The sequence below is a fragment of the Adiantum capillus-veneris genome, chromosome 1 (genome assembly GCF_014529385.1).
Source record: "Adiantum capillus-veneris isolate H3 chromosome 1, ASM1452938v2, whole genome shotgun sequence".
Taxonomy (NCBI): domain Eukaryota; kingdom Viridiplantae; phylum Streptophyta; class Polypodiopsida; order Polypodiales; family Pteridaceae; genus Adiantum; species Adiantum capillus-veneris.
The window spans coordinates 112,313,458-112,338,343 of NC_140931.1; the positions used below are offsets into that span (position 1 = coordinate 112,313,458).

The 24,886-nt window shown below is 41.1% G+C and overlaps 1 protein-coding gene across 1 annotated transcript in view; it reads right to left on the reverse strand.

Moving 5' to 3' along the window:
• Positions 1 to 18,116, reverse strand: part of LOC147465366 (uncharacterized) — a gene marked incomplete at its 5' end in the record, with an annotated part of 61,239 nt that extends 43,123 nt beyond the window's left edge. The window contains 2 exons of the mRNA XM_086488746.1: positions 3,002 to 4,335; positions 18,029 to 18,116. Of these exons, the coding sequence (XP_086344872.1) occupies positions 3,002 to 4,335; positions 18,029 to 18,116 (1,422 nt within the window). The remainder of the gene's footprint in view (positions 1 to 3,001; positions 4,336 to 18,028) is intronic.
• Positions 18,117 to 24,886: the final 6,770 nt, after the last annotated feature.

Here is a 24,886-nt window from a genome sequence, read left to right on the forward strand (position 1 = left end):
CTGTTGCTCTTGTTGCTCCATAGATTTAAAGATTTAATTTGAAACCTTCAATGAAGATTTTGGACCCTCACCCTAGCCTACTTTGCATCGGGTTCACCAAAAATGTGTCCAGAAGTGTGCAGTGCGACTAGAAAAGTGCTGGGCCTTTGACTGTGAGGATTCGAAGCAAAATCAAGCAAGGTGTAGATAATTTGAAGCTAAATACATACTAAAGAAGAACCAAACTCCATCCATGAAAGCTCCACTTTGAAAAGGAACCAAGATTAATTCAAAACTCTTCTGTGTGTAAAGATCAGGTGTAGGCTCGCTCCCAATTGCACAGATACAGTGCTCATTCGACCTGTTAAAAACCCTAAATTTATGCTTCGATTCTTCATTATGACGGTTTCATGGAAGCTTCAGTACTTCATTGGAGAAGCCCAAGTAGTTATTTGAGGAGGGGAAACCCTAATTGGAGGCCTCGGGGAGGCTTCACAGCCTCAACCATGTAATGGAAGTAGCACGGGACTGCACTAGCACCCTGTAAAGGAACGGTTGTATGTCCTTGCTCATATGCCCAAATGAGCTCAGTTTTGGCTCATTGATGTGGCATTTTGAGCTATTTTTAGGCTATTTTTGACCATTTTGTGGGCATTTTTAGCCCAAAAATACCCCTTTTTGTTCGTTAAAAAAACCCAAACGAGCTGAAAAAATTCCTAAATTTGTGGAAAAATCCCATTGGGCTCAAATTTCATGTTGAACCTCATTTTATCACTTGGTAAGCACTTTGGACACGTCTTACGTCCGCACATGAAACCTGCTATTTTTTGCCAACATCGTCCGCATTGAACTTTCTGTGCAAAATGAGCGTGCCACTTCAAAACAATTGACATTTGTACATTCCTAAAGAAAATTAGGCATATATTTATGTGAAAAGCATGCCATAGTGCCACGTCTAGGGCCTCTCCCGCTCGGCAAGGTATGTACACGACTACAACTGTGGCATTTAGTTTCGCATATATCACACTATGTACATTATAGCATTCGGTCCCACATTACAAAAGCATTGAGAGTGAGTTAGATATTTTAGTTTCAGATCATGAACGTACCACGGCACGACATCGCCAATTTTCTTTTACCAACTCATTTATACACACATCTGGGAGGATGTGTGTGATATGGGCCTTACTTGTGTGCTGTAGTTGCTAGAAATGAGTTTCTATGTTTCTGGCGAGGGTGCCAATTTTCAACGGTTCGAAAACGCGCCAAAACGGATGTCCCTTTCTTCCACGTTAAGCTTTGCTTGTTTAAGCGGTGTTTGAACCATGTAAGGCTATTGTAGCACGAGGCTTATTTATCATTTATAGAAAACTAAGCCAGATATACCCAGACAGAGCATTAAATGAATAACTAAGCCTCTTGCATTGTCACACGAGCCTTAGTTAGCCATTCATCCTCCCAAATAAGCCATCAACTTCATAATCGAGGTTTGCAGGGTACCTGATCAGGGCCGTTTATCTGCTCAATTTTCTTCTACATAATCCAACCATGCCAATAGTGGGAAGGAAATTCAATGAACGCCAAGCAGAGTGCACCAAGTCAACACCAAGAATCGCTGCCAACTCAACGTGAAAAATCTATTCTGTTGAGCGCATTGTCAGCACTAAGTGCAATCGCTGGATTCAATTGGCCCCACTCCCCCTGAGTGTGAAGGTTGGAAACGTAACCGAGTGACCATTCCCTGCAATAATGCTCCCGCCAATGGCTCCCAACCTCCATCAATCGCTATGCGGTCGCACTATTACAGGGAATGGTCACTTAGGGACCATTCCTTACACCTTCACAACTATGCCAGCATTGCCATAGTTACAAAGGGTGGGCATAGTTATTCATTTAATATTGATGCTCTTTGCATGTGACCAAGAATGAGGCTTAGTTATTTGTTCAAATAACTGACAACTAAGGCTGGCATGACCATAGCCTAATAGGTCCTCTCATCCAAAATTGAACACTGAGAACCAAAGAGAAAGATAGGTTGCGCACATGCAGCGGGTCCGATGGCTAACCGATTGAGGGTGAATGAGAGCCATCTACCGGAAGCCTGTGCACATGCTACAACTCCAGTCATCGTCATGACTCAGGACAACGCCATTTACTGAGCTGTCTTGTGCCACAACTAGTACCAGGGCTTTGCTCCAAGGAAACGGCTCTTCGACGAAGGTGACCGTTAAGGCTTTTCTACTGACATCTCTGTGGTGCCTGTGAGAACCTAGATAGATAAGTACAGGGGTGTTGTGGGGTTTTGGTGGGCCTCTGGCGGGCTTCGTGCACTTTTGGGTCGGAGGATGCGACCCAAAGGTGCGCAGGCTAAGAGAGAGAGAGAAGAAGGGTTTCTTTGCACAACAGTGAAAACCCCAGAACTTTCAGAACTTTACAGAATTCTCTACCCTGGGTACGATCGCAAGCGATGGAAGCTTTCATGTGGTTAGCTGGCCTCCGGACTATATGACATGGGCATGGGGGCATGGGATCTATGGTGAGAGCATGGAGCACCGTAGATCTTGTCGGCATCGAAAAAATAATCTCGGGTATAAAAAGTAATCTCGGATACCCGAAATTACTTTTGGTCACATTTGGTATAAGAATAATCTCGGGACCATACCATCACAATAAACACGTAAGTGCTCGTGGATAAGACATGGGAGTCGCAAAGGTGAGGTCAAGGGGTTTGAGGGTCAGCCCCACGAAGTAATCTCGGGTACTCTCTGGTACTCGAGATTACTTTAGATAGTCCCGAGGGTTGGGTGGTCTCAATTGAGTTTCCATGTGATTGCCCTTTCATTTTCTAATATGCAGGTCGACATTTCCAATTTTGAAACGTGTTCTAGCCTTATAGCATACTTCCATATCGACGGTATATCAATGGCAGCAGTGGCATCTACACTGCGTGTGTATGTGTGTGTGCGCGCGCGATAGTGCGTGTTTTTTTTTATAGAGATGGGGGGAGAGAGAGAGAGCTTACTATGTCTGAGAGTAACTCTGACGAAGAGTCCAAGTCAGAGTCGCTGCGCTGGAAAAGGGAGAAGAGGCTGTTGGGTCGGTCACGCAGCAGACGGCGATAAGTTTCCAGAATCTTGCTCTTGATCATACCCTTCACCTTTTTCTTGCGCACGGCTATATCCAATGTGGAGTGATCCTCCCTTGCAAATTTCTGCAGCATCTTCTGATACACCGCATTGTGGGCAAATTCCTCACACAGCTTAACATACTCTTCTTTGCTCACTGCCGGATTCCACCTGTGCTTACTGCTTGCCACTTGCGTCGATTTCGCATACAATATAGTGCCCAACACTTGCAACGAAAACGTCTTCACCAAAATGGGTATTGCTTTCCCTATATGCAGTACCCCTGATGCTGCCAATACTGCTATCACCGATGGCAATGCAATCCCTCCTGTGGCAACCGTCGCGCCTATCGCTATGGCCAATCCCGCCACATAAACCATATCCTCGCCTACTCTCTGCAAAACGTGACATCCTGCCTCATTCATGAGCAGTGTCTCCTTCAATGCCTCTCTCAGCGGCTGTGGGACTACCCATATCTGGCACAAAACTACAATCACTCTGAAAAAGATAATACTCAACTTCAATGGGTCTGCAAAAGGAATTGATCGCGGTAATGAGGTTAGTAGTGCCTTCCTTGCATAGCCTGCTATCAGGCCTGCGGACTCATCGAGTTTCCCATCTATGTCGACGGCTTGGGCAGCTACCCATGTGTACCTCAGTCTCTTATCCATCAGCATCTGGGTTCTCTTTGCCACCATTTTGAGTCCCTCTGTATCTCTCTTTGTCTCGTCGATTATTAGCTCATTGTTCTCTCCGGTGCTCACACCATCGTTGCCCACTTTCACCATCAACTTCTTTACAGCTTCTCTCTCTTCCGAATTCCCATACCCTTCCAGAAGCTTGTTCAGACTTGCCTCTGTCACCTTTACTTTTTCGTAGTCATTATGTGTCATAATGAGAAATAAGGGAATCTTGAATTCTCCTATCATCTTCATTACATCACCATCTTCTACACATCTGGGATCAATGGCACTTACGACATACCAAATCATGTGGATATGCTTCGTAAAATCATCCGTTTTCTGGTGTTTCTCCAGAAAATCCTTGATCTCGTCCACGCGCTCCTTGCCTCTCACATCCATGCCATTACTGTCATGGATCAGAAGAGGAACACCCTCCTTCTCAGAGGAGTAAAGAAACTCCTTATTTATGTCCTGCACCCCAGCAACACCCTCTGAGACGCCCTGTGGACCTTCCTTGCCGACCATGAGGCGGATAAGAGTTGTCTTTCCTGAAAATACTTAATAATTGTAGTCAATTGGTGCACTTCAAATCAGTAGATTATACTATAAACACAGCGCGTCTTTTCAATCCAGAAATAAATTGCTTTTTCAAACATCTTAATTGCATAAAATGAAGGTGAGTATAGGAAATGAAAAGACCCTTGAAAGATTGAAAGAGAAAGTCAAAAGTCTGTGTGCGTCCATATAAAGAGATGTTCAGTGCACATTGATACACGTGTGTTTTTCTTTTGCTTATTTTCTTCTCCTTAGCATTTTCTTCTCCTTAGAGTTTCCTTGCACCAGATAGGTAGTGAATTATTTCTTTCGAAGCCATTAAGAGAGCTAAATATTAGGTGAACACAGTACACTATAAGTAAAGGACTTCAAATTACAACCATAATTTGTGTGTCAGATGGCGCTAGAACCAAGCTTCTTAAGTTACAACTCTTTCAAGCCCTTTCTATGGAAATGATCACAAATACTTAAAAATAGCATTGTTAAGGATCCATGTGTAGAGAGAGAGAGAGAGAGTTTTTGGGGGTTTTTTTTGGGGGGGGGGGGGGGGGGGGGGGGGGGAGGGGGGCAAAGAAATGAGTGCAAAAGTGAAGAGCATTGTCTTGGTTTTTAAAATCTGATCAAGATTTGACATTAATGAACAAACAAATATTAGAAGATCCACTTACAAACCCCCCCTCCCGCCCAATTTTTGACCCTGGTGGAGGTCAAGCCACCTCTCAAAAGGCCCCTGTGGGTTGCAACGGCAGTCAAGTGTGTTGTCTCTTGTTGGTTACCTTTGAAACTGTGGTATCCTTGAAGGGGAGGGGTGATGGTGGTAGAGTCTTTTTCTCCTTATGGCTGTCAAAGATGCCTTGTTCTATTGGTTGAGGATGCTTGGCTCACCCCTAATAGCCTGGACGATGGTTGCAAGCTTCGATGGTTGCTCCATGATGGTTCGGTGGTTCAATACGTCAATGGTTGCTTCCTTGCTTTTTTGCTCCTGGTTCTCGTAAGACATGGCAGTTGTTGTTGATGGCAACAGTGGCTCTATGGTGGCATCTCGCAAAAGTTCCTTGCAAATAATGGGACTATGGGTCCCGTCTAAGACCAGCGGGGACTAGACCATGCAACTCTTCACCCAACCTCACTATATATAGAATCATAGCTTGCTAAAATATTGCACCCCTTGACCGCATGTTGTCTTGGCCCGTGGCCTGCGTAGTCTTACCCTAAGAATGACGTTATTCCCCCTTGGAGAAGTGTTTTCGTTCTCAAAAACAAAAGTGGTGATATCTTTATAAGAACACTAACATTTTCTGCAGTGACATCCTTCATGGATCCAACTGTCCATTTTCAATCAATGAAATCAAGAAGAGCATCTTGATTTTTCACATTGTTGTCCCTTTGCAACCGTCTTGTGTAAGCGGCTCATATCCGCCAACATAGCCTATAGACTCCATTTACAATTAATTAGTACAAGTAAGATGTTTCTAAAAGAGTACCTCTTTTCACTTTCCATGAAAGTAACTGGCTGACTTAATTCATCAGCAAAGTATAAGTCCTTGACCTAATATCATTCTTCATTAGTAAAAACAACCCCACTTTAACCAGTGTTCAAGGTTGACAACCTTATTTAAATAGAAAGAGGCTAAACTTAGTCGCAATCTACTTTGTCTCATGGTAAGCAAACTCCAAGTAGAGAGAATCTTTCTAATTGGATTGTTTTTTGCAAACGTACGCACTCGGTATATCCTTTAGTACAAGATCAATACTCGTAAATTGCCTATCCTCTCTGGGTAACTGATAGTGTGAGATGTGTTTTTCCACTGTTTATAGATAGTCCTCCAAGATGACTGGTAAACAGAGGTCACAATTTCCTGAATTACTGTTGGTTAATCAATGATTTTAGGAACAACCATCTTGGTTAATTGTAGTGAGATAATCTACAAGTACCCAAACCGAGCCATAACCTCTATTGGAAAGTGATAGATCTACAATTAAGCTCACAAAGATATTGCACATAGAGTGTGAAATTATTTAGAAGCTACTAATGTCATGATTGTGTATGCTGCTCCAAATTAGCCTTTGCTAAACACTAGGACTCATAACACCCAATGTGCCCTTGTATTCAACAAACACAAATCTGAACGTGCATGTCCATAATCGTACTTGCCAATGCTTATGGTTAATGTTATGCTCAAGTCTTACGGGAAAAGAACTAAATACTTTCCATGTGAAAATCGTGCTAACATATTTGGACCACAATAGAATGTGAAAATCTATCACATCTAGCTACCAAATGAACGAGTTCATTAAGAGAACATAACTTTGATGTACCTGTAAACAACCCTATGTTACAGTTGTTTAAATGTTGTGAATTTACCAAGTTTTACGAGGTATCTCACAATTCCTAACCACTGAAATCATTCCTGATACAATGTGCTCAAAATAGTCCAGCAAACGGATGCGACTAGAACATCTAGGGACTCTATTACGACACATAATTGAAATAACAGGCTCAGTGTCAGTGTTAGTCCCAGAGACTCATATTCTCCACATGTGGAATATGTCTTATATAAAGATGTCCAAAGCAATGACATCCTTCAAGTACAAGATGTACTTGAAATAACGGGCATCAGTGTCAGTGCTAGAGACTCATATTCTCCACATGTGGAATATGTCTCATATAAGGATGTCCCAAAAAATGACATCCTTAAAGTACAAGATGTACTTGAAATAACGGGCGTCAATGTCAATCCCAAAGCTCATATTCTCCACATGTGGAATATGTCTCATATAAGGATGTCCAAAAAAATGGCATCCTTCAAGTAGAAGATGTACTTGTCCGTGGAGGTAATTGTAACCACTCACTGACATGAGTGAGAGGGACCCTTATAAAGCTTGCTCCGCACTAGCTAAATCGAGCTCCATGAGTTCCTAGTCCATGTTGTATCCCATGTGACAACATGTGTCAAACAAAACCATACATGTAGTTCCATAATTGCAAAATACAAAAATGTATTTCGGATACTTATACGGCCCAAAATAATTTTCTCTCACATGACCTTGTCATGTTTTTGAAGAGAAAAATGGATTGAAGCACTCAAGTTCACACATCCTACTTAGAAAATCCAAGCAAAATATATTTAAAAAAAAAAACCAAATCACATGCATACTTGAAGATTGAACATAGCGTTCACTTACCCGTAGTCACGTGCACATGACCAACTCTGCTACCTAAAAAGTCCTAGTAACACTAATTGAAAGATTAGTTAAAATCAAGTAGTAGTGCACTGATAACCCTGGGTGTTACCCTTGCAATCCAAATCCATTGGTTAAAATCTATAATGTCAAACATTTTGGTTAGACTCCATATAGAAACTGTTCAAACTAGTAGCCAACGGTGACCAACATAGTCTACCATGTCTAATACTAATATTGTCAACACCCAAAACAAGGTAGTCATGCTAAATTTTCTTGGGTGTTCAAACATGAGATCACCTACTTTGAGGCTCTTGTAGTCTATTCATGCCGTCCCATTGGTTATTTGCTTGATAGCAAGGCCATGCCTACTTGCTATCCACAAAAAGCATCATCTGTATTGCCAACACCTTGTGCACAAAAATTGCTCACGGTTGTAGCCAGATACAACTATCACATGTAAATATACCATCCTCAACTCTTTTTGAATAGATTAGTTGATATTATAGCAAAAGAATAAACCATGATTTAGTAGAATGAATCCACAATACTAGTATGTCATACATGCAAATAAGAAAAAGAGTGTGACAAGTCCTTGGCTTCAATGACGGTCTCCAGAATGTGAGAAAATGCCATACATGCCTTTACGATGTGTATTGGCATGCATACATCGTAGTTGGTCATTGCAAGCCATAATCGTGAGCTTATATCCTCTTATTGCTAAACGTGTGTGCTAGTATCCTTGATCCTAAGTCAATGGATAGTATTGTGGCACGAATTAGGATCATTGCTTCACAATAAATATGTCCAAGCACTTTGCTTTGCACAACATAGAAATATTTTTCCAAAAGAAATGTTAAAGACAGAAATACAAGTAGAACTTGAAATTTTCTAACCTTGTCGTCCCTCTAAGAGCAGTTTCCTTCACTTGAATGTCGCTCGTAGCCATGTATGTTGAGAAATTTAGAGCTAGGACGTACCTTGTATGCCCTCGTGGCTTGGTATATACTGACCTCCAATAAACAACAGATAGATCTATTGCCAACTTCTTTCAAGTTCGTATGCTACTAGCATATTCCAAACTTTGAAGCAGCTAGGAAAAATGCCCCAAAGTGAAGCCTTGCTTCACATAAGTTCATTGAGGAGATGAGCCAGATTTGAGTGTGGTTTCTCTTAGCTAACACGTGCTTGGGTTGACACAAAAATGTCAAAGAAAAAGAGAATCGACAGTATCAATCTTTCCTAGAGGAACATCCTTGCCAAATCATGCATCTTATTGAGAATCATGAGATTGCATAGCTTGTGAAGCTTAGCTATCAAATGTCATCAAACTGCCAAGCTCTGCTTGACAAGGAAACATTTTCTTATCAAGTTGGCATTGTAGAAAATCCTGCAAAATGGAATAAGTTCAAAATCAAAAGTTGAATTTAAGATGCTTACCATTTTTTTTTTGTAACCACCACCCCTATTATCATAAGTCGGAGCATTGTGTGGCATGATTGTGCTTTCAATGTGCATCATGTACATGCACTCTAGCAAGCTGTAACTACTTTCGACTGGTTATACATTGAGTGCATATACATAGATATGTAGCTGTGCTCATGGAAGCCTTGCTTTTCCCCTCCTCTTGATGAGGACATATCAAAGAGATATTGATCAAAGAAATCTATAGCCAAGTAATTCTATGGATCCTTGCTTCTCTTTGTTGCATGACCAAAACTAGAATAGGGCCTGCAGTTGCATCAAAAATGTAACTTGCTAAAAGCCATCTATAGAATCCTGTAAATGAAATTCATATAAGAATAAGAAATTGTGAGAAATGAAATAGGATACCTAATGACCAGAATGGTTTTTGATTGCATTAAGGTTAGAAAAGTTTCCAAGGAGCCATTCTCAAGCAAATTTAAAACTCCAAACGAGAAAGAAAGATGTCAATCAGCCTTGCCGAATAAATTTGCCTTACAAGTCACAGACCGTGTTTGACTTACCTTTATTGCTAGACAACTTTGCCTTGTTTTAGGTAGAAATCCTTGTATGCATTATCCTTGTTGGAGTCTTACTCATTTGTTAAAACATAACTAATGTATGCATGGTGCAACTTATGGCGGTGTCATATAGAAAATTTACCCCGCTAATTGTCGACCTTGTCGAGCAAAATTCAATACTTGAAACATGAAAATATATATATTAATTGCACAAACAAAGCATACTTGAGTTGCCCAACTACCCTTGTAAGCTTGTCATAAAAACATGGCTAAGAGACATGCCCTACTCAAAATGCAAATTCAAAATTCTGAACCAAAGCAAAAGATTCCTGCCATTTTTGTAAAAGAAAAACAACTAGTCGACCATGCTGAACATATGTGCCTCATCAACCACACGCCTTGCCTATACTTTCATGTTGAGCATCTTTGCATGGCACAGCTCAAAAATAAGTTCTGACCTTATGATCTAAACTATCTGTGCTACCACCATTGGCAAACATCCATGCTCATGCAAACTGTAAAATTTGATGAAATGAAAAAATTTTAAACTCTACTTTGACACTTATGTCTGGTCTTGTCGTGAGAAAGTCCTTGTAAGGCCAAGGGAAACCCGGGGGGGGGGGGGGGGGGGGTCACGAACCTAGGCGGAGGGCCTGACCACATAGTGTGGACAGGGAATCGTAAGAGTAGACTAGAGCTAGGAGTTCTATTACTTATATAAAGGGCGGTGAGGAGAAGTATCTCAAGGCAATTCCCCTGTGTATTTCAGTGGTATAAGAGCTTCAATCTTTTTTGGGAAAAAGGAGTGTGGTCAGGCTCTAATACTGCATGATTTTCATGCCCATGCAAACAGTGGAGGCCAAGTGGAACAAGAGCAATGGGAAAGGCGGCTAATTAGAAGAGGTCGGGGGTGGAAGAGCATCACAAGTGCAGGCGCCCTTGCAGCGGGGAAGGGTTGAGAGTTGACCAGCATAAAAGTTTGCATGGGTGAGCTCGTTGGGTTTGTAGGGACCTGCTGAGGGTTTTTTGACACAGGATCGAGGCCAGATTTGCAATAGATCTCTTTCTCTCTCTCTCTCTCTCTCTCTCTCTCTCTCTCTCTCTCTCTCTCTCTCTCTCTCTCATTTTTTCTTGGTGACTTGCCGCCATCGCTTTGCCTTGCAGAAGTGTTTTCAAACACAAGGGTGCCCAAGGCCACGCAATGCCACCCTAAATTAAACAAAGTGTGCATTCCCACCTTGGGCACACACCCTTCAAAGCCCACTACCCAAGCTCCACAAGCCGAGGATGCTAATTTTCCAAATAGTACAAAGCAAGCTATAGCATCAGAAGCTGCAGAATTTAGCTTAGTTTGACATTTTGGATAGTAGAAACTTTTGCAAGAGCTTGCTCAATTTCATAGTTTTTCAAACTTGCCATTGAACTTCTAGAAACTACTTCAAGGCTTGTTGAAGCATGGTTTTTCGACGCCAATTTTTGGCAAGTGCGCAAAGCGAAGTTGACTTGTTTGCAAAGAAAATCAGAAAAGTATCAAAGTGATTTTAGGAAGGCTGCGGGCTTGTTTTTTGGCATCAACATCGTTTCTAGCCGGTTTTGACTTGATACAACCAAGAAAAAAGTAAGCCATGCTAAGGGTAGGGATGTCTGCCAACGATCAAAATGGGCATCACAAATAAGAATGAAGCTGCCGAAGAGCAGGGAAATGAAGGAAAGTGCACCAAAGGGCAAACCAGTGATGGCTCAACGTAAAGCACTGGCCCTAAGGCCATGACAACAAGTATAAAAAATAAGTGTTTATTTTTTGGGCTCTCATACAAAAGCCATGCTCCTTAGGTCGAACATGTACCATGATGTATCATTGATTTTTGACCTTGTCGAGGAGATTATCAAATTGGAAGCAAAAGAAAAAAAATATAGTAATTGCACAAAAAAAAACATACTTGAGTTGCCCAATACTAATTGCATGCACGTATTACCAATTACTCTTGAAAAGCCATTGTAGCACGCTTGCCATCAATGGGTTAATCATGACCATTTTTTACTACCTCAATTGCAGTAAGCTTGCTCAATGCTTCGGGATCCATGCCCCAACAAATTCAAACTCTTGACCCAACCATATAGGCCTTGCTTGTTCTTTCCTCAAACAAAGGGCAAAATAAGGCCTGACTTTGTAGCCAAACCGCATGACGTTGGCTAGTTGGTTGCCCATAGACTTCGTTGGTGGCTATCTCTTTGATATGTCCTCTTTGTGCTATCAAGTGAAGGGGCAAAGCAAGGCTTCCAGGAGAACAACTCCATATCTATCTATATGCATTGGATGCATAATCATTCCAAAGAAATTTTCCTCTATGAAAGAGCGATAATGTCGATTTTGTTTTGCTTTGACATTTTTATGGCAATCAAGCGCTCACCTGACTGATAGCTAGAGCACTCAGGCTCTGTTCTATCTTATCTTCTAGATGAACTTATGCGAAGCAAGGCTTCACCTTAGGGCATATTGCCTAGAAGCTTCCCAAGTTTGGAATATGCTAGTAATATATGGACTTTGGGAAACTTGGCAACATATCTACCTGTTTTTTATTGGAGGTTGATATGAACTAAGCCCCAAGGGCATACAAGGCACATTGGACAACTCTAAATTTCTCAGCATACATGGCTACCAGCCACATTCAAGCGTAGGCATCTGTCCTCAAAGAGGGGACAAGGTTAGGCAATTTCAAGTTCTACTTGTATTTTTGTCTTTCAATTTTCATTTGAATAATGTTTCTCTATTGTGCAAAGCAAGGCTTCTATTCCATGCCACAATATTATCCATTGACTTAGGACCAAGGATAATGGCATAGAGGTTTAAAAATAAGATGATAGTAGCTCACAATCATGGTTTGTAATGACCAACTGTGATGTATCTATGCCAATACACATCATGCAAGGCATGTATGGCGCGCATCTGCTCACATTGTGGAGACAGTCATTGAAGCCAAGGACTTATCACACTATTTTTCTGATATGCATGTCATTCCAGTATTGTGGACTCATTCCACTACAGCATGGTTTATGCTTCTGCTATAACACCAGCTACTTTATTCAAAAAGAGTTGAGGCTCTTCTATTTGCTTATGACTGTTGTATATGACTACAACGGTGGTCAATTTTTCCACACAAGGTGCTGACAATACCCATGATGCTTTCTGTGGATAGCAAGTAGGCATGGCCTCGCTATCAAGAAGATAATTCATGGGACGGCATATGCCCAATAAACTTAAGTATGACTGTTCAGAAAGAGTTGATGCTGTTCTATTTGCTTGTGACCGTTGTATATGACTACAACGGTGGTCATTTTTTCCGCACAAGGTGCTGATAGTACCGATGATGCTTTCTGTGGATAGCAAGTAGGCATGGCCTCACTATTAAGAAAATAATTCATGGTATGGCATATGCCCAATAAACCTACCTTTCTTGGAGTGTTGACCATTTTTCTGTTATGATCATGGAGAGATATGATTCCTTCAAGATTAAATTATGAATAAGATTCCACCTTTGAGACGATCTATGCTTAGTTGCAGCACTGATTGTGCCTCCAGGAGTGGTAATTTTAGGGGTATGACCTAGATAATATATAATCACTCCATAGGTGTTGAGGGTCACAATTTCATCTCATCACAGTTGTACCTTCAAAGAAAGTGGTTTGCAATCTTCCAAGAGATAGTGAAAAATTTCAACTTCAACTCCAATCACTATTGGACACGGTAGACTATGTGATCACTGTTGGCCTCTAGTTTGGTCATCTTTTATAGAGATTTTACCCAAGGGGTTTGACATTACAGATTATAACCAAGGGGTTTAGATTGCATGGGCAACACCCAGGGTTAACTACACAATACTACTTGATTTTCACTAATCTTTCACTTAGTCTTACTAAGACTTTTTAGGTAGGAGAATTACTTCTAGGTACTCATATGATTTGGTATTATTTTATTTTTTAATATTATGTGATTGATTTTTCTAAGTAGGATGTGATAAGATTGAATGCTTTCATCTAGTTCAGTTTATCCAAGTGTGGAGAAAGGTTTACAAGGGTTCCTCTCACTCATCTCGTTGAGTGTTTGCAGTTATCTCCACAAACAAGTACGTTTTGTACTTGCTGGATTTTTTTTTTTTGCATCATTTTTTGAGACATATTCCGCATGTGGAGAATGTGCGTGAGTCTATGGGACTGACACTCGCCCCTGTTTCCATTTATTAGACCATTTTGAACACATAGTATCAGGAGCAATTTGAGTGGCCAAAAACTGTCGGGTACTAAGTACAGACTTGTTGAGGTTACAAGTACTATAAACAGCATTGACGGATGGTTGTTTACATATATAGCATGGTATTAATGAACTAGTTCATTTTGTACCTAGATGTGATGGATTTTCACATTCTATTATAGTCCAAATATGTTAGCATGGTTATCACGTGGAAAGTATTTAGTTCTTTCCCCATGATCCCTGAGTATAACATTGGCCATAAGCATTGGCAAGTATGGTTATGGATATGAAGGTTTGGATTTGTTTTTTAAAAATGCATGCACACTAGGTTCATGCCATTAGTAGCTTTTAAAGTATTTCAGACTATATGTGCAATATCTTTATAAGATTAATGAAAGATCTACCAATCACCAATAGAGGTCATGGCTCAATTTAGGTGCTTGTAGATCAGCTCACTAAAGTTAACTAAGATGGTTGTTCCTAACATTGTGAATTAATCCGAATGTTGCATCAAATATTGTGATCCATGTTTACTAGTCATTTTGGAGGATTATCTGTAAACATTGGACATATCAGTACTACCAGTCATTCAGAGAGTATGGGTAGATTACAAGTGCTAATATTATGCTAAATGATATGCTAAGTGTGTACGTTAGCACCAAACAATCCAATTGGGAAGGTTGTCTATGTAGTGGGAGTTTGCTTACCATAATTTACAAGCATGTTGCGACTAAGTTTAGTTCCTTCTATTTAAATCAGATTCTCAACTTTGATCACATGTTATGGTGGGGTTGTTTACTCATGAAGATTGATAACAAGTGAAGGACTTCATTTTTGCTGATGAGTTATGTCAGCATGTTACTTTCTTGGAAAGTGATAAGAGGTACTCTTTTAGACACCTTTTGATTATGGTAACTCATTTAGCATACTATAGTGAGTGATAAATAGAGTTTACATATTATATTGGATTTAGGCCGGTTACTGCACGAAACCTCGAGGGGTTCACTATTCAGTACTCCCCTATATAACGTACGTTCGTGGGGTATTAAAAAAATCCCTCTTTTAACATGTTTAAATGAATAAAATGACCTTTTATTTAAGAAAATTTTTCCAAAATTGAATATAAAAACCCCTTAATTTAATGTATCTTTGTTAAATTGCTTAAAGTTTTTAAATTTTAAGACCCCTCCTTTCGAACTCACGTTATACATTAACATGATTACTTAGTGCACCCCCCAAGCACGAAACGGCTCCTAAGGAACAACAATGTGGGAAACCAAGATGTCATTCTTGATGTCATTGAACCTCCTACTGAATCAGGCTTCTAAAAAATGGACAATTGGATTTGCGAAGACTACCACTATGGAAAACATTAGTGTTCTTGAGAAGAATTTTCCACTTTTGTATTCGAGGACGAAAACACTTCTCCAAGACGGGAGTAATGTAAGGCCAAGGGCAACTTAGAGGTTCACGAACCTAGGTCAAGGGCCTAACAGAATGGTGCAGCCAGGAAACCTAAGAATAGATTAGGACTAGGAATTCTAGTACTTATATAAAGGGAGGTAGAGAAGAGGATTCTCACGTCGGTCTTTCAGCCATAATGGTAAATTCATGTTCGTTCACATGCAAGCTACATTGCATAGATAGAAGGACATCTATAAATATTTGAGATTGCAAGATGGACGTCTATACATGGGCATGGTCGAGTGGATGTTTCTCAAGGTAGCCAATGTGTCAATGTTTCCTTGAGATCTCTATGATATGCCATGGCTCGGTCCGAGCTTGGCTTGGCATTGTAATTTTTTGGCTATCTTAATATATTATACTCACTATTATGAGTTCTACAAAAGAGAAAAAAAAAGAAGGTATCCACTTACAACCATAATTCTCTTATCTTCAAACCTAAAAAGACAAACCAAACAGTTAAGACCTTTTCCATTGAAAAACCAAAAAAGGTAAAGCTTCTTTTGGGGATACCCTTGCTAGCATGTCTTCAAAATACTTGCTATAGCAGCAAGAGGTTGAGGATGCATACCAAACCTCAAGAAACAATGTAAATGGTAACAAATTAAAGGAACTCAAATGACATAAATGCAAAAGAGACCAAGACAAACCTAAGACAAGTTGAATACTAAAAAAACAGGCAAATCAAAGACTCCTTCCTCATCGATGACTGATTGAATCAGCAATAGAGTTGGAAAACACATCAAAGATAGTCTTTGACAAGGAGTTGAGCTGCATACATAGAAATTACCAAAAACATAAATATGAAATATATAGGTAGATGAACCTAGGAAAAGTATGCACACTGGGTTTGTGTCAGGATTCTTCTCAAGTCCATTGTACACAGGCTCATAATTAAAGCCTCTACATAGAGCGGATCCGCACAAATGGAGGCTGACCCCAACTAGCGGTGTATGAGTAGGATTCGCATGCATAGCAGTAGCATGGAAAAGTTTAACAAAGCCTTCCCAATATTAAATCAACTCTGCCAAAAATGAGAGAGTTGCTCTTGAGCTTCCTTGTTAACTGGCAGCACATGCAGGCCACCTTTGCATTGAAGTCGATCAGGTTCGTGTACAATCGCTGTGCCACAAATAGCACCGCCGAGCCCATGGCCTCTGGTTTCTCTTGTATGGCTCTTCCACGAGTAGAGGGCAGTAGGCGGTTGCTAATGTTGCCACGTGGACTAAACGCACTCCCTCACCTTGGCAGAGTTAGGAGGAGGGTTGGGCAGCAACGGGGTAGCACCCCCCACATGCGGATGCGCCCGTAGTCACTACCTTACTCTCAAAACGAAGTTCCAACAAAAGCACTAGATAGATGGAATAAAAATAGGGTGTGGAATTCCCACCAAGCATGATAAAAGAACTGCCACAATATTGATCATGCAATGCAGACAACAAGATAGATAAGAAACACAATGTAAATTATCGTTCAAACCCCAATCCTCCTTGCCTGGCTTAGTGTTATAAGAGCTGACATGCACACAAGTGCCAATAAGGTGATGTGGCAGGCATAGTGTTTGGAGTTCCTGAACATTGGTTGCGCATAGCTTGGCCTTGGGCATAGCTTGGCAACAAACATGTTTGTTGCATGGCAAGGCCACGAACAATCCCGCTTTAGTGATGCCTCCTCTTGTTGCATAAAGATTTTACCTCTCAAAACTTGCACAGAGACTCTCAGCGCTCTTTGTCAATAATTTGCCCCTCTCACTAATTTCTGATTTGTATTTCCCAAGCTATTAATAAGGTACCATTAGTTTTTTTCATAAATGACGTGGCAATTGGACTTGGCAACTAAAGGCTCCTCACGACGTTTCGAGCTGGGCACAAGAAACGCCTTCAGGAGCAGGAAACGCTGAAACGCTGGCCGTAGTCACCCGCTCTCTACAAACTTGGATTTTAATTGTGCTCACTCGTGTTCATTAAGGTCAGAATTACAGAACTAGGGAACCTGGCTCATAAAAAACCATTCAAAGCTCCAATGGACCGTCATTACATTATGACACTTGAGCTTCGGCTAAATACACAAGAAGTTTTGGACACATTGTGACTTACCTCAACATCATGAGCTTCTGTGAGGGAGGCACTACATACCTAGCTAGGTACGATTGGGAGCAGGGGACTGCCTGCCCGGTGGGGTGGCCGAGGGTCCCCTGCCCCCAATCCTACCTAGCTAGGTATGCGGCCGTGCCTCCCGAGCAGAAGCTCATGATGTTATGCATTGTATGAAAAACACTGAAAAAGACTCCGTTTTCCTACATGAGAAAATTTATTAATCTTCTTGCGATAGTACTTTGGCCATGGTACCTCAACGATGAATGACTGCACAAAAAATAGATACTTTCAGTAATTGGAAATGCTTCATTTGGCCTTCTTCCCCAAAATGCCTATAAAATGGTCCATCCTCTCAAAACTCAACCAAAACAGAGTTGACCCGAAGCCAAGATGCCCTATTTCCAGAGCTTCCAAATTTGTCACGATTATGCCAAGATGAATACTAATTGCCTCATTCTCCACAAAGAAAGTACCAATCAGCTACTGCAAATTTGGTAATCCTGAAATCAATTTCGGCACCATTGTGGTCGCTCACCATTCTCTACAGGGAATCTCCTACCTGCACTGATCTTTCACGTTTTTCTGCGGCTTTTTTGTTTTTTTTTTGTGTGTGTGTGTGTGTTGGGGGGGTGGGGGGAGATGACTAGAGAGAGAGAGAGAGAGAGAGAGAGAGAGAGAGAGAGAGCACAAAGCTGAAGCGAACGCTCACCTGCACCAGACCTTCCAATCACCAATATGCGGACCTGTTGAAAGAACTCTTTTCGCCATACCTCATCAACCCCTTCGTTCTTCAAGATCTTAGCATAAGCTTCAGCAAGTTGCTGTTTGGGATCCAAAGAGGAGCCATTACTGCCGCTGGTTCCCTGGCTGAAATTATCCTCCCTAGTTTCTTTCTTCTTCTTGCCTTTCCCGGCCAGGGACAGAATTTTCCGGAACGAGCTGCGCATATTGAAAGAATTCTTACACCAGCTAGCATGCAGTGGTGATTGCGGTAAGCACGATCTGACTAATCAAATGTGACTGCCTTGTCATAACTATGGTTTGTCCTCACTAATCATCTGATTAACTGTTACAAGATTGCTGCTCGAGGCCAAAGTAATCTATACATGCATAATCATATAGCCATCACCAACGCACATAATTAGGACACTAATCTGGCTATATATGATTAGTGTCCTAACTATGAATTAACTTCACCGGTAAGCTTATAAACTATTAAAATGATACTTAGCTTGTAGCAAGATGCCAAGCAGGCGGCATCGTAAGCTGGCCAGTGTATGATACAAGAAGCTGTCAGCAGAATTTAGAGAATGAGAGCTTAAGGCTTATTAATCTCAATGGCTCACCAGTTGACCTCGATGAGCCTTAATTGGCAGGGAGGGGGCGACCTTCCCTTTGACTGGTCAAGTGCGGACAGCTTGTTCGAGAATCTTAAGAATATACTCGTGAAAACAAGAGGGCTTTGCACAACATTTGGACAAATACATATTCGGTCAATACGGTTTAAACTTGACAGCTGAATCAACGTGTAGTCCAGTCGCTCGCTTACTTAAGCTGCGACTGAGAGGGTGTCTCTTCTCACGTCGTTCTTCAACCATGCTTTCAAAAAAAATAATAGAAAAATTAGAATGCTTCGTTAGTGGCATTTGTATTGAATTGAAGTGATTCCAAGGGTTACAGAAAACAAGAACCTAAAAGAGAAAAGCTTTTTGCTTTTTTTTGGGGGGAGTGGGGGGGTGCTCTCAGGATTAAGGGTGGGTTCAGACTAGACGGCAGAAGAAAACTGCAAAGGGACATCAATGTTCCACGGCAAAAGTTGATTGGTTGAAGTTGAGGCACTCTTCTGTCGGGCCCTTCATTTTTCTTCCGTCCTCTCCTTCCCCCCTCGGAAGAGTTGATGGCCTCTCTCAGTCCCCTTCGCTTTTTCACTGTTTACACTAAGTGGCGGCAGATTTGTGAAGATTTTTTTCTTCCGTCGGTTCAGTCTGAACCCAGCCTAAGTAACACAGGGTATTGAATGATGTGGGAGTCATGGGATCGAGGGCGAGAAGTGAGACACGAATATCAAAAAGGCGTTCAGGCGTTCGATGTGTCCGAGCTTATTTTTTACGTCATAATTTACTTTTATCATTTTTATTTAATTTATATATTTATGTTTTCCCATCTTGGATAACCAAACGCTTGCGTGTATGTGGATAGAGCACGTGCCTCTCCCCGCAGCCGTCAGACTCAACCCCATCCGTCGATCCCACCGCTCGTGTGAAGTCCGGGGTGAGACTGCCTCCGAATGATCCTCTCAACCTCCCTTTAAATAGCCCCTTGGGCCTCATTCCCTATCCACACTTGCAGCCAGCCCCTTGTGCCTGGTCCTTGACCACCGGGCTTTGTCCTTGGCATGACATTACTCCCCCCTTGGAGAAGTGTTTTCATCCTCGAAAACGATGATACACTAAAGTTTTTCACAGGAGCATCCTACATGAATCCAACTATTTGCTTGACCGGAACACGGTTCAGTACATTAGGGGTAAAAACGACTCCAAAAGGGTTGTGTAAGGAATTGGTTAACTTACTAATTAGCAGAACCGTTTATGGTCAAAAAGGCTCCAAATTTATCTGTTTTGGTCATTTAAAGCATATCTAGGCACTCTAAAGCGTATCTAGGTATCTCTAAATATTCAAAAAGATATCGTTTTCTTCACATTCCTTTGCAACCCACCTTGAAATTTGTTCTCATTTACTTCACTTGGCGGCAAATAGTTGTTTCCACTTTTGAATCACTCAATCTCTCTTTTTTCTCTCACCTTTCATGAGATTTATCTCTTCTTCTTTGATGCACCTTGTTCTGCTATACTACGTTATTTCCATTATACTTTCTGTGTGTTTATTACTTACAATGAGTAATATATCTTCCATTAGTGACAACCGCAAGTTTCACTTGAACATTAAGCTAAGCGAAGAATATGCTACTATGCGGAGTGTTCATCAAACACCAGTTACAACTGTAAATGAAGCACAACAACTTCGCAACGAGGGAAAGAAACACATTGATTTATGGACAGATGGGAGCTTATATCCACTGGATCCTAGCACTGGAAGGTATCCATCTTTTCACACACCTCATGATTTGATGAGATTTGTTGGTGATGGGGTTGATGGCTTACTAGGATATAGTTCTAAGCTATCTCATTTACACATTGATCATACACATTACATTCAAAATCTCAAAATTTCTTTGTCTTCAAATGCAACAAGAATTTTAGAACTTGAAAATCAAATAGCACCTCTAAAAATAAGAAACTCATCAACTTCAGACTTTAAAAGAAACTCAAATAGGATTAAGAGCACGAGTAAAACGAAAGAGAGATGTAGTAAACTTAACATAAGGTTCTGGACAAAGAAAAAAAAAGATTAAAGATTAGTAGAGAACGTGTGACTAGTCTTTTAGGATTTGATATGTCCAATGTTCAAGAAAGGGTGAGATTTTTGAATGAGGTAATGAACAAAAGTGATATTTTGAAACTTTCTAAAAATCAAACTCAGAAGAAATTGGTATTTCAAAATTTACTGAAAGATATGGGTTTAGTTCTCAAATGCAAGAAGTTTGTGACACAGTGGGGGTGAGTAGAAGGGGTTACAGGGCCATGTCTAAAACTTGGCTTCAGGTTTTAAAGTATTACAAGATTAAAGCTTTTGGGTTTCTTACGCCTAACAATGTTGGAAAAGTTAGGACTCTGTTAAACGAAAAAATACCCGAACATTTTGGAGAGTACTATCATATAGAAGGAACGATGCCATATGAAAAATAGAAAAACAAATCTTCTTTTGAGTATAATGTTTTTAATAAAATTTGGATGAGTATAAAAAAAGTTCAATCTGCTATGGTGAGATACTATAACATGCAAGAAGTAGATTGTGAAGGAAAACTTATATTTGTTACGAAATTGGATGAAGCTCAAATTCAAAAATGTCAAAAAGTGGAAAGAGTATCCATATCCCTAATGAATAGAGCATTGGACTATAGCCAGGGTAAGCTTGATTCCCCATACCACAAAACTCAATCAAAAATGGAGCTTTGGTGGATCGGAGCAGCTCAAATACCAGTATAAAATCATGATACATTGAAATTGCTCTTTTTGCAGATCGATATTCCTTCTGTTATACAGGACCAAAATGCAGGTGAAAAACTTTGTGTAGATGGCATAGGTGACTTTATTGTAGAATGGCACTTGAGTACTGACCTAAAAGCATTGAAGTGCATGTTTGGTGTATGTGGAGGTGTCAATACTAAGTATCCATGTCTATATTGCATGGCAAGCACTGGAACAAAAGGATGGCTTGCAGAACACGAGGTTGGAAAACCACCATCGAGAAATACTGTGAACGTCATCGACTATCCATCGTCTTCTATGATTTGGGATCCAATTCTAACAATAGATTTAAAAATGTGCATATATGTACAATGCATACAGAGATTAGAATCTTGGACAAATTGCTTCGACTCCATCTTGATTATGCATATTCTATTAAGCCAAGTAAACTTGCAGATGAGTGCATCAAAAAATGCGAGGCTTTGCCCTCTCAAATGGGTTTTCATGGTGGTCAAGTGCATCTAAAAAAAGATCCTACTCTTTCAAAAGGAACGGGTGATGTTTTGCAAGATGTTTCAATAGGTGGAGTAAAAGCCAGAAGGATTTTGAGTAACCATGACAACAAACAAGTTGATGCTATGTGAAACTGCTGGAAGGATCTTTGTGTAATAACAACCAATGTCAAAAGTAGACCACATGTAGCCAACAAATACATGGAAGTGTGGAAGAAGCTCGATAATTTTTTGAAAGTTTTGAGACAACAAGTTAGCTCTGCTACTTATGCAGATGACTTTAAAAAGACAATAAAGATTTTAATAACTGCTATTACAGATGCTTGGGGAGCAAAAGACACACTACAAGAGGTTGTGTGCACTTGTGACGCTTTTAGCGACGGAAATACACTAGGTTTTTATAACCCCGACGTCGCTAAGAGCGTCGCTATCCGCGTCGTTACGGGGACGTCGCTATAAGTGTCGCTATAGCCATCGCTATAGTCATCGCTATATAGCGACGGCTATAGCGACGTTGCATGGCCATCAATAGCGACGCTTATAGCGATGCTACAGAGCCTAATATAGCGACGCTCATAGCGATGCCCGAGATGAAAATCTTTTAGTGGCAGGGCATTGAATGCCCTACCACCCATCAACCATATTGAATGTTTCATTTGTCTATTTACTTTTGAAAAAAAAGTGCAAAGGTAAATATAGACCCAAAATAGTCACCCACAAGACAATATTCATTAACTCCATCATCCATAGTACATATTGTTTGCAAAATAAAGATACAAAAATGACAAGCGTGAATTGATAAAAGTAAATCAATGACAATTGTACACAGCAGCAAAATCACTTGATTGTTAATCATTGCAATTGTAATAGTTACAAACCATTGTCATTATTTAAAAAATATACATGGTTTTCAAAAAGACGTACAAAAGTCGTCTCATGATACATAATCTATGTCAAAAAGAAACTAATGCTATCTAGCTATGGCTAAACTGACGTCGTCTAATCAGACGTCTCATCGCGTCGAAGCGGCATATCTGTCTGATTCTGCAAAAAAAACAATAAGATAGCTTTTTGTAAGTATAAACATATAGCGACGTTTATAAAACAATACACTAAATAGAAAAGAATAAACCCTAATACTAACCATGCCGTCGCGAGAAGTCGGGATGTCTATAAGGGCGTTTAAGCCCTTCCTGCCTGCGTACTCACGCTCGTACGGTGTGGGATAACGTCCTGTAAACAACCACTGTCAAAACATACAAAGAATCCATTATGTTATAATTTCAAATCCCATAAACCCTAAACTATCAAACATAGATGCGAAAATACTTACAAAATCGGCCTCAAATGATGTCCACCCGCCGCTCCCCAAGTGGTGTGCGCTCCCTGTCTCTACTCGCGCTCTGGCTGCCTCCTTTTGTTTCTTCCACTTGTTGGGATTCTCGCGCGCTTCTTTCTTCACATGATTCCAATCTTCTTTGGCCAGCCAATCTGGTCTGCTCCACCCATGCTTGATTGCTTTTTGCACTTCGGAGCGCTTATGCTTGCAGTATTCGCGCATTCAAACCTTCATCACATCTTCATTGAAGCGGTCATCCCGTGTTGAAACGGGAAACTCGTCATGAAGCATGCTGATGACTCTATCTTTCAATTCATTCAGTACTTCACTCTAGGTGTTTAGTATGTAGTGTCTAAACACCTAAGAGCAAAGACCGCGCATGCGCGCAATCACCTTCTTGCCTTCATCATCCAAGATGATGCCGCTGATGAATTCAACGGAGTAAGGCAAGCCCTCTCGCCGCTGACGCGTGAACCTGGGTGTCTCGGCAAGGGTCTCTAGCGGCGTGTCAACGGGGGTACGGATGCCAGGTGTCTCCACTGGAGTCTGAGCCCCTAAGCGAGGAGTGTCCACTGGAGTGACTCCTGGAGAAGTAGCTAGTGGTGTGTAGCTGCGGTGAACGGCAGTTAGCCGCGCAAAACCTGGTGTCGATGGCGATGCCGTGGCCGGTGTCGGGACGGGCAAAGAAGGGCAGGGGAAAGAGCCTCGTCGAACACGAGGCGGTGTCAAAGCATCGATGGCGCCACCCCCACAACAATCGCCACCGCCACCACTAGAGCGTCGGTGCTTAGACGAGTGTGAAGATCGTCTCGTCGACACCGAAGCTTCAAAGCGCGCTAAGGACTTCAAAATAGAGGGAGATGCAGATGGAGTAGGAACGCGCGATGGTGCGCCAGAGCGATGACGCTCCACATACCACAGTCTCTGCTGGGGTGACAAAGAAGAAAGAAACTCCTCATCATCCATACCTGCATTAAACACACGAATATTTAAACTTAATATTGAATGAATGGAGTAGAAAACATGGACAAGTAGATAGATAGATAAAGAGAGAGAGAGAGAGAGGAGGAGAAGGAGGTGCTCATCATCTCTGCTTATGAGAACATACCTAGAGCATACGTACCTGGAGTGGACGCAAAGACCATTAAATACAATGACACAATGACGCATATAAATACAATGAGGCAATGACGCAAATACTTAAAGAGCCGGAGAATCGTACAAGAACTTGAATGTGCTTGTAGCTTTGGAATGTTCAAAGGAGAGCAGCAATAGAAAGCGTTCTTCTTCTATTCAACTTGAGTGGTGATGGAAGAGGCAAGTGCATAACTCTGAATTTACAAAACGGAGCAAAATTGTTCAAATGCAATATTTATGGCTTTAAGAGATCTCTCTCTCATCCTCGCATAGCTCAGCATAACTTCGTATATCTATATAGAGCTCTCTGTTTAAACAGATGTCCTCTGTTCATTTTGTAGATTCTTTGCATGCACCCCATATAGAGTAGCAACTTGATGTTCGTCTGGCACCACCTCCATAGCTTCTGACTGAGCATCTTCTCCGATCTCCTCCATTGATGCCGCTGTGATTGGCACATGGTAGCCTTCATACGTTCGTGCACTACAAGG